General features: G+C 41.0%; 1 protein-coding gene across 5 annotated transcripts in view; it reads left to right on the forward strand.

Moving 5' to 3' along the window:
* Nucleotides 1-482: 482 nt before the first annotated feature.
* The window catches only part of LOC126235813 (pumilio homolog 2), a 633,911-nt gene continuing 619,588 nt past the window's right edge, over nucleotides 483-14,805 (forward strand). For all 5 annotated transcript variants that reach the window (XM_049944654.1, XM_049944657.1, XM_049944656.1 and 2 more), the window contains exons 1-2: nucleotides 483-747; nucleotides 953-1,052. In XM_049944654.1, the coding sequence (XP_049800611.1) occupies nucleotides 966-1,052 (87 nt within the window). In that variant the 5' untranslated portion in view covers nucleotides 483-747; nucleotides 953-965. The remainder of the gene's footprint in view (nucleotides 748-952; nucleotides 1,053-14,805) is intronic.

A 14,805-nucleotide genomic window follows, 5' to 3' on the forward strand; every position in this document is an offset into this window, starting at 1 on the left:
CCTTACTGGTACTACAAAGCTAGTACACTATATTTATGTATGTTCCTAACTATGGTAGAAAAAAAAATGGGCTAAGAACAAATTGCCAGAAAAATATGATGCTTCATCGTTGGCCTACGTAGGCCGACTAGTAATGGCAAGAAGATAAATATTTTTCTCCCATCTAAACTTCCAAGAATATAATAATCACTATTAAAAAATTCACAAAATGTTCCAAGTATAAAAAAACATAGCTTTTACGGGTCTGGGTGACCATCTCACTTTTTCTTTCCATTAGTAGGTTAAATAAACAATGTAAAACCTCCTCCCAGTTCTGTTCCGACATCTCTTGATATTTCCGTTATTCATTCTTACCTCACATGCGAAAAAAGTTGTAGCTGCATCCAGATAACAACAAATGCACTGATTACTTAATGTTTGTACAAACCGCCTCTTTGGAAATGCGGAATATGCTTTCCCAGTGTTCAATGGGGCTGAAAATGTCGCGTTCATTCGATGGAGATTATTGACGACACAACATCCGTTCGTTCAAATGTGGCAAAATGTTCTGCTTGCATAGTTTTGCTTGTGGCTGATAAAAATTTATTCGCTAAATAATGATTAACGTTTTCTATTTTCTGCAAGTAGTTTAAGTGGAATAAACCACTAAAGCGCCTTGTGTAGTTCCTGTCCCCCGTCAATCTAAAGGTTGATCGGGTGTTGAATCGAGCAATTTATTTAATCCACATTCACTAACATCTTATACAGGTATAAGTTTTTAATTTTACATATCAGTTATGTTACGCAAAACAATTAGAGGTAGATAATTAACTGTGTAGCTGTCAGATACGTACTGTTGTCCCTCCTATGTGGTCACGAAACGTCAAATCATGTCGGCGCCGCTTAGCAATTAATAATGTTCTCCGTTTTGGCTCATTATAATCACACGTACTGCATATTTTTAATGTTTCAGTTCCCATTTGCAAATGAAGTGGCTCGGTGGAGACAGTGGTAACGGAATGCTGAACCATACCAATGGGCATGCTTCATCTCCGCATGTAATAAGACAACAGGTTAGACCTCAGTTTGTTGTGATAGAAACTGTTCAACTATGAACCTAAAATGATTGAACTATATTGTAAGTGAATAACAACATGTATCCCCGGAGAAGGACGAACATTTGACGATTTCGTAAATAACGCTGCACGCAAATACAGAAAAATTCTCATAACACGTGATGTTATTTTGCCCTACGGAATTCTTGGGAGGTTTGCAGCAGTGTACCAAATTTTGTTATTATTGCCGCCATATTTATGTTAAGAAACATACTAAGGCAGTAACTCATCTTAAGTGGTTCCTTGGGGAATCTTAGTTCCTGCTTGTGGTAACTTACTGCCCAGTTGCTTAAACTGAACATACATTCGCTTAGGGCTACTATTTCATGTTAGCTTAATGATCTGTGGTTATTGACCATCATCAGTGTTGCATGTATTATGGATTTTATGTTGTGAAATGTATGAGAAATTCACCATACTGTTTCAGATTAAAAAGGAGGCTAACAGGAAGCAAATCATATATTATAAGTAAAAATATTGACTGTTGTAACCCTTGCTTGACATTGCCTACAAAGGGTTTCAACATATTTGACATTGACAGTAATGTTTGGTGAACGTAATGTTGATGCATGTTAACTGCAAGTAGGCCTAATAGTAAAACTGCCTCATCTACTTATTTGTTTGTCTGTGAGTCGTTTTAACAGCAGACTGACACATCTGGAATTAGGCCTACATTTTAAAAGATCAAATAAATGTTAAGGAAATTTTTATGTGATAATGCACATGCTACAAATATGTGGAAATGAAGTTTCTTAGAAGAAAATTATCCTTGGATTTGCCTCGGTGATTAGGGAAAACCCAATCAGTACGGTCGGACAAGAATGGAAAGCCTACTCTTAGAAATTACATAATGAAAGTTGAGGTATGATATGACAAATGATGAAAAAGAGAACAGGATATGATTGTGCTTAAACTGGAATTCTGAAGATAACTTCAGTTTGAAATGTGATTGGTTCATTGGGGAATCTGAAATGAGAAAAAATTATTCTGAACACAGCAAATGAAAGGAATTTGTATACGTCAGTGTTTCATTGCTACAGTGGATGATAAAGAAATTCCTGAAGGATCTTTTATTCACCAATACTGTATGTGTACCATTTTCAATCATCCTGGCATATTAAACCTGTGTGTCAGATTGTTACGTGAACTTGAACCTGGACCTTGCTTTTTCTGGGCAATGCCCTTGCTAATTGAGGTATCCAGTCTCACCTCATGACCGAACACCTTACAGCTGAATATTGTTTGTGGATATCTCTCTCTCTCTCTCTCTCTCTCTCTCTCTCTCTCTCTCTCTGAGAGAGACGTTAATTTGTGCGTAAAATATCAAATATTAATAGTTATTCTGTATTTACTTCAGAGGTCTTCCGCAGGTGGAAAGAATATTGTGTATCAGAGAATTCCATGGCAAAACCTCTCTAATGTCTCGGTGCACATTTTTTATCACTGCATATGCAATATTTGTAAGTACAAAAGCTAAAGAAGAATAATTGCTGGAAGTATCACCGAGGTTCATGTCAGTGTACGTAATACTGGCTATGCAAAGGTGGACATTAGTTAGGTAGTAGCGTAAATTCAAGGGTTAGTGGGCACTCCTCCCCCCCCCCCCCCCCCAAAAAAAAAATATAAAAATAAATAAATAAATATTGTGGTAACACATTGATCTGTAGTGTAGCCCGACGGCTATGCATGCATCACAGCATGCTTCATATTTGATGCATCATACCGTTTTTTATGCACTTTGCTATATTCAACACACTTTGCATTATTTATCGCACTTTTATCTCTTGAGATGCATGGCATATGTCGGTGCAGTATTCAAATTGTTCCCACACTGCAGTGAGTATGTCTCAAGTTGCAGCTTCCACAGCTGCTGTTATGGGATGTCTCAGTTCATTCATTATTATTGGTAATGGAGGCACATAAACAGAATCTTTTATAACCCCCCACCCCCAAGAAGTAACCACATACTCCAACTGTGGGGAAAGAAATTTCTCAAGCCTATTGAGATATATGCTTCCTGTAACAGTGTTCTCAGCAAAGAACCTTTTCTCGAGAAACTGCACAAAACGCATTTAAATTTGGAGAAACCCTCTCATGTTGTACAACTTCGTGTGATTGTTCCATACCCCATATTCTCACATTATTTCAGCTCACATTTCCATTTAAATGGAATGTTGCATCATCACTAAACACTAAGTATGGAAGGAAACTTTCATCCTCCATCTTGCCTAGAACAAAATTACAGAACTCCATATGTTGTTGTTTGCACCTTCACGAAGAGCTTGCAGTAGCTGAATTTTGTATGGTTTTGTGTGTAAACATCGACACAACACATGTCGGACAGACAATGGGGGCGTGTTGAGCTGTCGAGCTGCACGGCAAACGGATTTTTTTGCAAACTCCTTGTGAAACTCTGGAACTAGGGTGAATGCATTCTATGTCTGTGTCGGACACTTGGGGGCGGCCTGGCAATTTGCCTTTACACAAACAACCTGTTTCTTGGAATCATTCATGCCATCGCCTAATCCTCTGTGCTGTAGGAGGGTCCATTCCATACCTGGTACGAAAGCTATGCTGAACAGTTATTACTGACCCGCACTGTGCAAAATGTAGACCACAGGATGCTTTCTTTCTGACACCATGTTTACTAGAACTGAAGTGGGCGCACACTGCTGCTACCTAGTAGGAACCATGTAAAACTCAAGTGTTTGCTCTTTCCAACAGTATGTTGTACACACACGTATTTCAAATAATGTAATAGTTATGATTTTTTTAAGTCGGATGATTCTTTCTGATACACTCTATATATCAGAGGAGGTCTGTTCAGTTAGCTTACCATGTGGTGGCTAATCGAATATTTTGAGGAATTGTGAAACTCGGTCAAGGAAGTACAAACACATGAAGACAATATTTGAAGTGACATCCTAAATTGAAACTATGTGAGTTTCATATTGACACCCAACCAATGCTCTTCCTGTGGTGTATTCTTGGTATTCTCTAGCAAATTAGCAGCTCTGACTTCCGCTCTTTGCATTTTAGGCATTGCATTGTCCAAATGTGCAACACCTCCCTCACCCCCATTCCCCCCTCCTTCCCAGGGGAAACTTTATGGGTGCTATCCTTAGCAACTACAAATTTTCACATAAGTTGTATTTGATTATCTGAAAGAAATACTTAATGGCTTTACAATGACAAACAAAAGAAATCTTTTTCCTGGAAGAGAGACATGTTTACAATGAATGAGCACCTCATGCTGTGATTACAATTTTTTTTCCTCGAAGAAATGCACATTTACTTCACAATAAATGTACACTTGCTACTATGACTAAAATCTTTTTCCTGAAAGAGATGGACATTTATGTTACAGTGTTTGACATGTCATTCTATTATTATGAATCTGTTAGCTGAAAGAGATATACAGGGTGTTACAAAAAGGTACGGCCAAACTTTCAGGCCAAACTTTCAGGAAACATTCCTCACACACAAATAAAGAAAAGATGTTATGTGGACATGTGTCCGGAAACACTTAATTTCCATGTTAGAGCTCATTTTAGTTTCGTCAGTATGTACTGTACTTCCTCGATTCACCGCCAGCTGGCCCAATTGAAGGAAGGTAATGTTGACTTTGGTGCTTGTGTTGACATGCGACTCATTGCCCTACGGTACTAGCATCAAGCACATCAGTACGTAGCATCAACAGGTTAGTGTTCATCACGAACATGGTTTTACAGTCAGTGCAATGTTTACAAATGTGGAGTTGGCAGATGCCCACTTGATGTATGGATTAGCACGGGGCAATAGACGTGGCGCGGTACGTTTGTATCAAGACAGATTTCCAGAACGAAGGTGTCCCGACAGGAAGATGTTCGAAGCAATTGATCGGCGTTTTAGGGAGCACGGAACATTCCAGCCCATGACTCGTGACTGGGGAAGACCTAGAACGACGAGGACACCTGCAATGACCGAGGCAATTCTTCGTGCAGTTGACGATAACCCTAATGTCAGCGTCAGAGAAGTTGCTGCTGTACAAGGTAACGTTGACCACGTCACTGTATGGAGAGTGCTGCGGGAGAACCAGTTGTTTCCGTACCATGTACAGTGTGTGCAGGCACTATCAGCAGCTGATTGGCCTCCACAGGTACACTTCTGCGAATGGTTCATCCAACAATGTGTCAATCCCCATTTCAGTGCAAATGTTCTCTTCACGGATGAGGCTTCATTCCAACGTGATCAAATTGTAAATTTTCACAATCAACATGTGTGGGTTGACAAGAACCTGCATGCAGTTGTGCAATCACGTCACCAACACAGATTTTCTGTGAAAGTTTGGGCAGGCATTGTTGGTGATGTCTTGATTGGGCCCCATGTTCTTCCACCTACGCTTAATGGAGCGGACCTATTCCATGGCCTCCACGCTCTCCTGACATCAACCCTCTTGACTTTCATTTATGGGGGCATTTGAAAGCTCTTGTCTACGCAACCCCGGTACCAAATGTAGAGACTCTTCGTGCTCGTTTTGTGGATGGCTGTGATACAATACGCCATTCTCCAGGGCTGCATCAGGGATTCCATGCGACGGATGGCGGATGCATGTATCCTCGCTAACGGAGGACATTTTGAACATTTCCTGTAACAAAGTGTTTGAAGTCACGCTGGTACGTTCTGTTGCTGTGTGTTTCCATTCCATGATTAATGTGATTTGAAGAGAAGTAATAAAATGTGCTCTAACATGGAAAGTAAGCGTTTCTGGACACATAACATATTTTCTTTCTTTGTGTTAGGAATGTTTCCTGAAAGTTTGGTCGTACCTTTTTGTAACACCCTGTATATTGACTTTACAATGGTTTGCACTCCACTCCATCCCATTATTATAATTCTGCCTTTAGCATTCATCTGTTCTAGTTATAACAATTAGACTGTGCTTTCTCCTAGTCTCTCAAATATCCTACGACACTTTGTGCATGCTTAGCAGGCTTGTGGGATCTGTTGAAGATTGTCACTTCACTGGTTCTTAAAGTGCTTAGAGCAAGGCAGGCAAAGGCCTTGCTGCAGTGGATACACCGGTTCCCGTCAGATCACCAAAGTTAAGTGCTGTTGGGTGTAACCGGCACTTGAATGGGTGACAATCCGTGCAGCCATGCACTGTTGCCATTTTTCGGGGTGCACTCGGCTTCGTGATGCCAATTGAGGAGCTACTTGACCAAATAGTAGCGGCTCCGGTCAAAGAAAGCCATCATAACGACTGGGAGAACAGTGTACTGACCACACACCCCTCCTATCCGCATTCTCAGCTAAGGATGACACGGTGGTCAGATGGTCCCGATGGGCCACTTGTGGCCTGAAGACGGAGTGCTTTTTAGAGCAGGGCAATATGTCACTGCATCCCTATCTGGGCACTGATATATGGTAGTGTTCCGAACGTACATTTCCCACAGCAGTCTTGACCCAAATCCTTGAACAAAAATTTAAAACATTCCCTAACACACTTACAGTATTTACAAAGACCACATATCATCACTATAGTTAGTATGCCAGAGCCCATGTAACTCTAGGAGGAGAAATGGTTTATCTAGAAGTTGCTGAAGGCACTTCTGTCCTGAGAATAGCTTTCACTCTTCAGTGCATGGAGCCTATGTGCTGCAGTTGTTAGGTCATCTAACTGCTTAACCACAATATGTTTTGGAGAGTCTAGTTTAAGTTTACTGATATTCTTTCTTTCATTTTTTTATGAAGCAGTAGTTCATTTCCATGCTCAGTTTTGGCACTAAGTCAGTGCTGGTGATATTTGTTCTCATTATTTACTTAGACTGTACCATCTTTTGTGCAGTGTATCCATAACATTTGCCTAGAAATTTTTACTTTCCTGCACCTGCAACCACATTTTTTTTCTGTTGGTGGTGGGGGGGGGGGGGGGCAGAAGGGGGAGACTGTAATGCCTTCATCCATTGGGGAAACAACCATCCATTTGTTATTATCCATTGCCTTTTGTTTAATACTATTATCTTCTGCACACAGTCCTTTGGAAGTTCTCAGACAGATTGCAGCTTCTTACCCCCACACGTATCTTCTGGCCTTAACTGTAGAGAAGTATAAATACTTGCTAACATATTCTGAAATTGGGATCTACTGTTTCAACTTTGCATTTTGCCACTTTGTATCACCAATTAGCAGTAGCTCCAATTGGCAGTAGCTCCTTTTCTTTTGCAATGTACATGAATGTCTGCATTGTTCCATCCACTTTTGACAGCAACAATAGTATTCTGTACAGGTTTAACACACCCTATTCTACAACCAGTATCTTCAGCACACTACTTAAAATGTTCCTGGGAATGAAAACATCCAAATCAATAATGTTGCTCTGTTGGTAGCCACTGTCTGACATAAGGCTGACAAGGAACATCTTGTCCTTGACGTCATCCTTGATCATTTATAAGTACTTTACAGTCTGAACTGGTTTGATCAGATGTGGTACTAGAATACTCTTCTGAGTGTTTACCATTGCTGATATTAACATATCATATTCCCACTCCACTTCATTGAAACTCATAAGCGGTGCTTGATTTGTGATGTTACGCGTTGGTATTCCATACCGTTACCTCTAATGTAAAACAAAAAGCGCTAAAATTATGTTTTAAGGTGTGTAAATTAGAAGAAAACACCTCCGGAAGGTCATAGTACCAGAAACTTACTTTTTTTTTACAACTCAAGCGCTGCCTGTAAGCTTTACAAATTGTTCATTAACAGTGATAAAAATTAGAGCTCTCTGCAAAGGTTTGTTGGTGTTCCTGCGATATTCTGCTACACTTAAGCTCAACTGTTTCATTCCCTGTGTTATAATTTCTTCATTTTTGGGTTCTGTGCCTCATTGTAAAAATGGAATCCTTTCAGAGTCACTTTATCTGTCTATGTTCTGTCCAACTATTAAGACCCCTTCTCAGAAATGGTTAGTGGTAACAATTTGAAATTTATGACACATGCTAAGGTCTATGGTCCCTTGGCAGTATAAAAAGTTCTAAGTCAGTGTAATCAGAAGATATGATCATTTATGTCACATATTTTGATATTCATAAACTCACTCATCAAAAGTTGTAGGGTACTTCCCACTGTCCTAGAATCATGAAATTTAGCAAGAATCAAACTTTCACAGTAAGGAAAAAAATCTGAAAATTATTAAATTGTAGTCCTATATTTTGATCCCTTGCCAGTATTGATATCAATAACAGGCAAAAATCATCTATATTCCAATGCCCAGGATGCATGAACTATGTAAATATATAATTATGTTTGTATGAAATCCTTGATGCTTGAGTCCAGCTCACACTTAGTCAGAAATTATTATTATTATTATTATTATTATTCCTATGTGGATTACTGTTTGTTTAGAACTAGAAAGTATGACCACCTTTTTTCCCATTTTAACACATCTGCTTGCGTCTTAATATCAGTGGCGTCGTCTTCATCTAACTTACAAAACTGGATTTCAGACTTCGCCCACAAAATTCAAGATTTCTTGCTTCTTTATACACAATTTGTGTTGTGCCAGTTGCCTAATTAGACCTTGTCCTTTTTCAATTTTTCCTACATGCCTATGTAACACGTGTTTCGCACTTCGACATCCTATTGCACTCATGTTCACCTCTGCCAATCTTCCTTTGCAGAGTTCGTTAGAGAAACGTTCTCCTTCTTTGACGACTATCAGTGACAGGGATCCTTTTTCCTGTCAGCACCTGGGCTGAAATAATGGCTGAAGGAGCCATGGTCTGTGGGTCGCAGAACCATTCATTATTTGTCTGTCCCTATGCTCAATGCGGATTGCCCGTTGAATGGACCTTGCCCATCAAAGGCTATGAGAAACGGGGCAAGGATTCTCCAGTGCCCCAGGGGTGCCAGATCCCTCCACGCAGTCAGATTCTGAGCTGATGTTTGTGGATGTGGTTCCATCCCCACTAGTGGCATGCAGTGATCCTGCAGCATGGCTGACCCTCCCTGCCCCTTCACGCCTAAGCTGGCGACAAGTCACTTGATCATTCAGTGGAATTGTAATGTATACTGCAGCAGTGACAAGTTGAAGACATCCCCCTATATTTCTCTCCACATCAGACTGAATCCTATAATGAACTCTTCACTGACTAGGAACTAGTTCAGGCTCTTGCCTCAGCCCATGACACAACCTCAGGCCCTGATTCAATTCGCAATCAGATGATCCAGTATCTGAATGTTCCCCAAAGGCAAAATCTCCTCAAGGTCTTCAGCTGTCTTTGGCTTCAAGGTGCCTTCCCCACACACCATCTGCTTAGGTCGAAAACAGCTATCCAACAGGCTTTTTCTAAACACCAACACCTTGTCGCAATCTTTTTGACCTGCATAAGGCATATGATACTGCTTGCTGTCCTCTCATTTTACTCACCCTCAATGACTGGGGCTTTTGATGCTCCCTACTGATTTTTATTTGTCACTTTTTATCCAGCTGGTTGATCCGGGCTGGAGTCTGCACTTTGCTCAGTTCTACATGGGTTCAAGAGAACAGCATCCCACAGGACTGTATGTTGAATGTTACTCTTTTCCTCGTCGTCATAAATCAGTTAGTGACCTCTGTTGAGCCATTGGTCACCCCTTCGTTGTATGTCAGCGAGTTTTGCATTTGGTACAGCTCCCACTCGGTAGCCTCGATCAGCTCCAATGTGCCGTCTGGCGGACCCCTGCATGAGCTCTTTCCTGTAGTTTCCAATCCTCTTCTACAAGAATTTGAGTCACTTATTTGTGCTGACGTGCCACAGTACATCCTGACTCGGAACTGTGCTTAGTTACCCAGCACTTGGTCGTTCTCGGGCGTCTTTTTTTGATAAAAAGCTTATCTGGCTGTCCTGTATTCGTCAGATGAAGACTGCAAAAGTTTAATGCTCTCTGCTTTTTTGCCCATATATCTTGGGGTGCAAATTGTGCTACTCTTACCCATGTTTGCTGGGCCCTGGTTTTGATGCAACTGGACTGTGGTTGGCAGGTTTCTGGCTTGGTGGCTCCTTCAGCTATAAAACAGTTGGACCCAGCCTACTATCATGGCATGTGTTTGGCCACCAGTGCCTTTTGGATTAGTCCCATAGGCAGTCTTCTTGCCGAAGTGAGGATCTTCCCTCTTCTGCTTCGACAGTACCAGCTCTTGATCTCCTGTCCAATTGCCATTTGACAATTTCTTGATCACCCCACATACCCATTCTCTTTACATGCGAGGTGTGTTGTTCTCATGCCCATCCTCTGGTGGGACTACCAGTTGGAATGTGCCTTGCTTCCTTCTGACAAGATATCCATCTCCTCTCCCTGGAGGACTGTTCTCTTCAAAAGTCCTAAAGTCTTGGTCATCTCCATGGCATTTTGGTATCTGTTAAATCCAGTTCCTCAAGAGTTTCAGGGTGCTGTCATCTTTTACACTGATTGCTCTAAAACTGTGAATAAAATGGGATGTGCTTTTACATTTTCTGTCGATATGGAATGCCATTCGCTGCTGGGAACATGTAGTGTTTTCATGGCAGAGCTAATAGTTGTTAGCAGAGCCCTTCATTTTATTTAATGACCTTCCCTTGACTGTATTTTAATAAGTACTGACTCAGTGAGCATTCTCCAGGTTATTGACCAATGCTAGTCTTGCCACCAGTTGGTCTCCACTATTCATGACCTCACTGACCTCCACCATGCTGCCTGCTCAGCTGTCTTTCTCTGGGTCCTAGATCATGTGGATATTGTGGGAAATGAACTGCTGACCCCTTGATTAGAAGAGCACTTACTTGCTCCCTATTCACTTTGCTGACCCCCAAGAGCAGATTTGCGGGTGGACACGAAATCTCTGCTCACTCGGAAATGGAATGACATCTGTGGGCTACAGCCCCGTCTAATAAACTCTGAGCAGTCAGTGAGACTACTGCAGCATGAAGCTCTTCCTTCCGCTTCTCCTAGAAGGAATGCAAAGTCATGTCATCTCCATGTTGGTCATACTAGGTTAACCCAGTTTTCTTTCGTGTAACGAGCCACCCCCACATGTGGCTGTGGAGCCTCACTGACGGTAGCTCATATCTCAGTGGACTGTGTCCTGCTGTTGGCCCTCCATGGTAAGTGTGGACTTTGGACTCATTGTCTCTAATATTGATGGACGATTCGTGGGTGGTTGAAGGGGTTCTCAGTTTTCTCCGTGAAATGATTTTTATTTTCAATTGTAAGGTTTTAATCAACCTCCAGAGCAAGGCAAGGGTGGTTGCAGGTGAGGAGTTTTCCACTTTATGCTTGGTCTGGGGGATCCCTGACCTTACATTCTTTTCATTCCTCTTTTACTCTGCTGTTATCACTTTTAGATTTGGTTTGCCTCCTTCCTTCTGTACCGAGTTTTCTATTCTGGTGTCGCACTTTGTTGAATTGTGGCCCCTCTTGACAGTGATGGATTAGGTGTGGGGCAGCTGTGGGTGGAGCATTTCCTGTTGCATGCAGAACTCGGGGGACACCCACCTGCAGACTTGCTTATCTGTTTCATCTTGCTTTAATTATTAAAGGTACAAAAGATTTTCATTACAACAGAACCTTATTGCCAAAACAGAATTGCTTGGTATTCTTTGTCATAGCGTAATATTCCTTGCTTGTTTTTATCATCTTGCATTGCATATTCTGTTCTCTCACATATCAGTGCCTTTCTTGCATATGCTGTTTCAATTCCGCCACATAATCATCGAAATTATACATCAATCTGACTGAATGCTTTTGTAGTATTCCCAGAATGTTATATACTCTTCCTGAAAAAAAAATTGTGTTGGGGTGTTGTATTGTACACAAAACCTGCACTGAACCCAACTCTCCCAGTCTATTTGCACTTTTACATAATGTCACAGAATGTCTGTTAATGTACAATGTGACCTTTCTAATGCTCTGTTTGTTTGAAGATGGTAGCTAGTAGACTGTATTTTTTCAGGGCACAATAATTTGCACACTCTTTCCATGGTTTCACTTACGAAATTGCTCCCATGTCACTCAATAGTACCGATGGTATTCTGCGTCTGAGTATAATCTCTCTACCAGTACCCAAGCTACCTTATCGGTGTCTTGCTGTGCACTGGGCTCCATTATTATAAATTTGGTCAATGCATCCTGAAACATAAGGATACACTTGTTTCCTCAGTCTTTCACGTTCGAATAACTTAACAAATCTATGTCACATCACTCAAATATGTGTTTGGGAGTTTTAGTGACATTCAGAGGCATCTTTATATGTGTGCTAGTGAGTTTGTTCTTCTGACAGCTTTCACGTTTCCAGATATTCTCCCCTATATCCTTAGTCATACTGCCTTATAGTCAGTACTTTCTGTTCTCTAACGGAGAATTTTGATACTGTTTTAATAACATGGCTTTCTTGCCCTCAGTGAAGCTTCTTCGAGTCTCACCTCAGCTGTCTTGTACTGTGTCTTTGGTGGTGGGACCTGCCTTGTTGCTGGTCTGGAATGCCAACTGTTGTGAGAAAATGCAAAAAATGATATGCCAGGATTAATAAATAATGGTTGTCTGTGGGTAATGTATTAAATGGGCCCAGAGCAACCATCCCCAATACCTTGAATGGTTTGGCACAGGACTTGGTGACTGAGATTGGCTCAGTCTGCACAAGATATATGGTTCCTGACATATTTTTCTGTGTCCCGTTTCCTTGTCCTTATTGTCTGTTGCAACTTTAAACTCTGCCATACAAGTAACAAAGGAAGTATGTTACCCTGTAGATAACAACCATCATATCCTTATCTGTGATAGAATAGTTCTGTTCTACTTTATACTGCTGTCTCAATGTGTACACCACCGAGTTTTCTTTACCAGCCACATCTCGAATAAGAATGCATCCAGTCACTAGATTACTTGCACTGCACAATACAGTAAATTTGCTACCAAAATCTGGAAATGCCAATACTGAACTTGTTGTTAATGCCAGTTTCAGATTCTGAAACACAGTTTCACAGTCAATTGACCACTGAAAGTTTATTCCTGTTTTCAGCAACCTACTCAGCAGTTCAGCAATGTCAGCAAATCCCATCACAAATTTCCTGTAATAATTACAAAGTCTGAGAAATAACTGAAGCTGTTTTATTATCAGTGGTGGTACAAAATCAGACTTCAGAACTCAAACAGGGATCAGTTCTGATACTGTCATGACCAATGACTGACCAACTAATTCACTTGTGTTGCTACGAAGTGACATTTACTGACACAGAGCATCAATCGTGCTGTGCATAACCTCTTGAAAACTTTCTCCAGCCTCAGCACGTACTTTTCTGTATCTATTGAAAACTGCAATGACATCGTCGAGATAAACCGTACGCTCTTTTGGCTTCACTCCTGTGAGCATTCCATTTGATAGCCTCTGGAAGGTAGCTGGTGCATTAAGACCAATGGTGTTCTGTGGTTTTGATAATAGCCCCAGGTACCATAAAAGTGGTCTCTGGATGGTCTTCTGGAACCAATTCCAACTGATGGTAGGCTTTTTCCAAATCAGTTTTTGAGAAGTATTTGCACTGAATAAATTTGTCGAGTCTTTGTTATAGTTGGTATAGGATATGCATCTTTAATAGTCCTTGCACTCAGATAACGGCGATTGCAACAACACCTGTATAATTTCATGTGCCATCTAATGATTTATTTATTTTTATTATTATTTTTTTTATTTGTTTAAGCAATGATGATTCTTCCATCCTATGCATAATGTTACAATCAGCCAACTGTGAATCAATAAATTCTTCCATTGCTGGTTACAAATGCCTCAGAATTCTGTACGTTGGAGCTGTACTACCAGTTCGTATTCTACGTTTTTACCACTGGCGTTGCAGGTAGTGGTTCTTCTCGATTAAACAGATACGCAAATCTTAACAACAAAACTTCCATAGCAGCTTACATTTCCTCCTGAATGTTTCGCTTTCTCACCCATTGCAGATACATCAACGGCTTACTTGTGGCCTAGACCTCCTTCCAACGTGACGTGATCATCCTTATTCAGGACATCCAAATTGACAATTAATAACATCTTTGGCAGGATCACCTTGTCAATATCAAAATACTCACTGGAACCATGTTATCCCCATCCAATTGCGCGATGTGTACTACACTCCTAGCACAAAGCAGTGTGATGCATTCAACTCGTCATTGCACTCTTACAGCTCCACAATATACAACATTTCATTCAGGAGATTAGCACTCACACTAACTCATAGTAACTTTCCTGTGCCTCTTGATCCTTTATTATGTGAATCAATTTTTAGTGCAAGTGCGTGGAGTGTATTTGGTACCACCTTCATGATAGGTGAATCTTGAGGTGCTGTAACGTTAGTAGGGATTGTTACCAATGTTACAATAACAAGCAGAATGGAGAGCTCAGAACAAGCATTCGTTGAATGCTTATTGGGACTGGTGTTCACCAAATGCTTGTTCTGACCCCCTCCATTCTGCTTTTTTATTGTGACATTCAGGCACTCAGTGGCCCACTACCCCACATCTATAACACTGGGGTTGCCGACACTGTTTCTTAACGTGGCCCATGTGCCCACATCTGTAAAATTTCGCCTTAGGCAAAATGATACCCCTGTTTGTGTCACAGTATTGACTTCCTCAAGTTGTGCAGCCACCATAATAGCAGAAGCCAAGTCCTTCAGATTTTCAGTCCTCACACTCCTGGACATATCTGCTGACAATCCTGTTAAAA

The sequence above is a fragment of the Schistocerca nitens genome, chromosome 2 (genome assembly GCF_023898315.1).
Source record: "Schistocerca nitens isolate TAMUIC-IGC-003100 chromosome 2, iqSchNite1.1, whole genome shotgun sequence".
Taxonomy (NCBI): Eukaryota; Metazoa; Arthropoda; class Insecta; order Orthoptera; family Acrididae; genus Schistocerca; species Schistocerca nitens.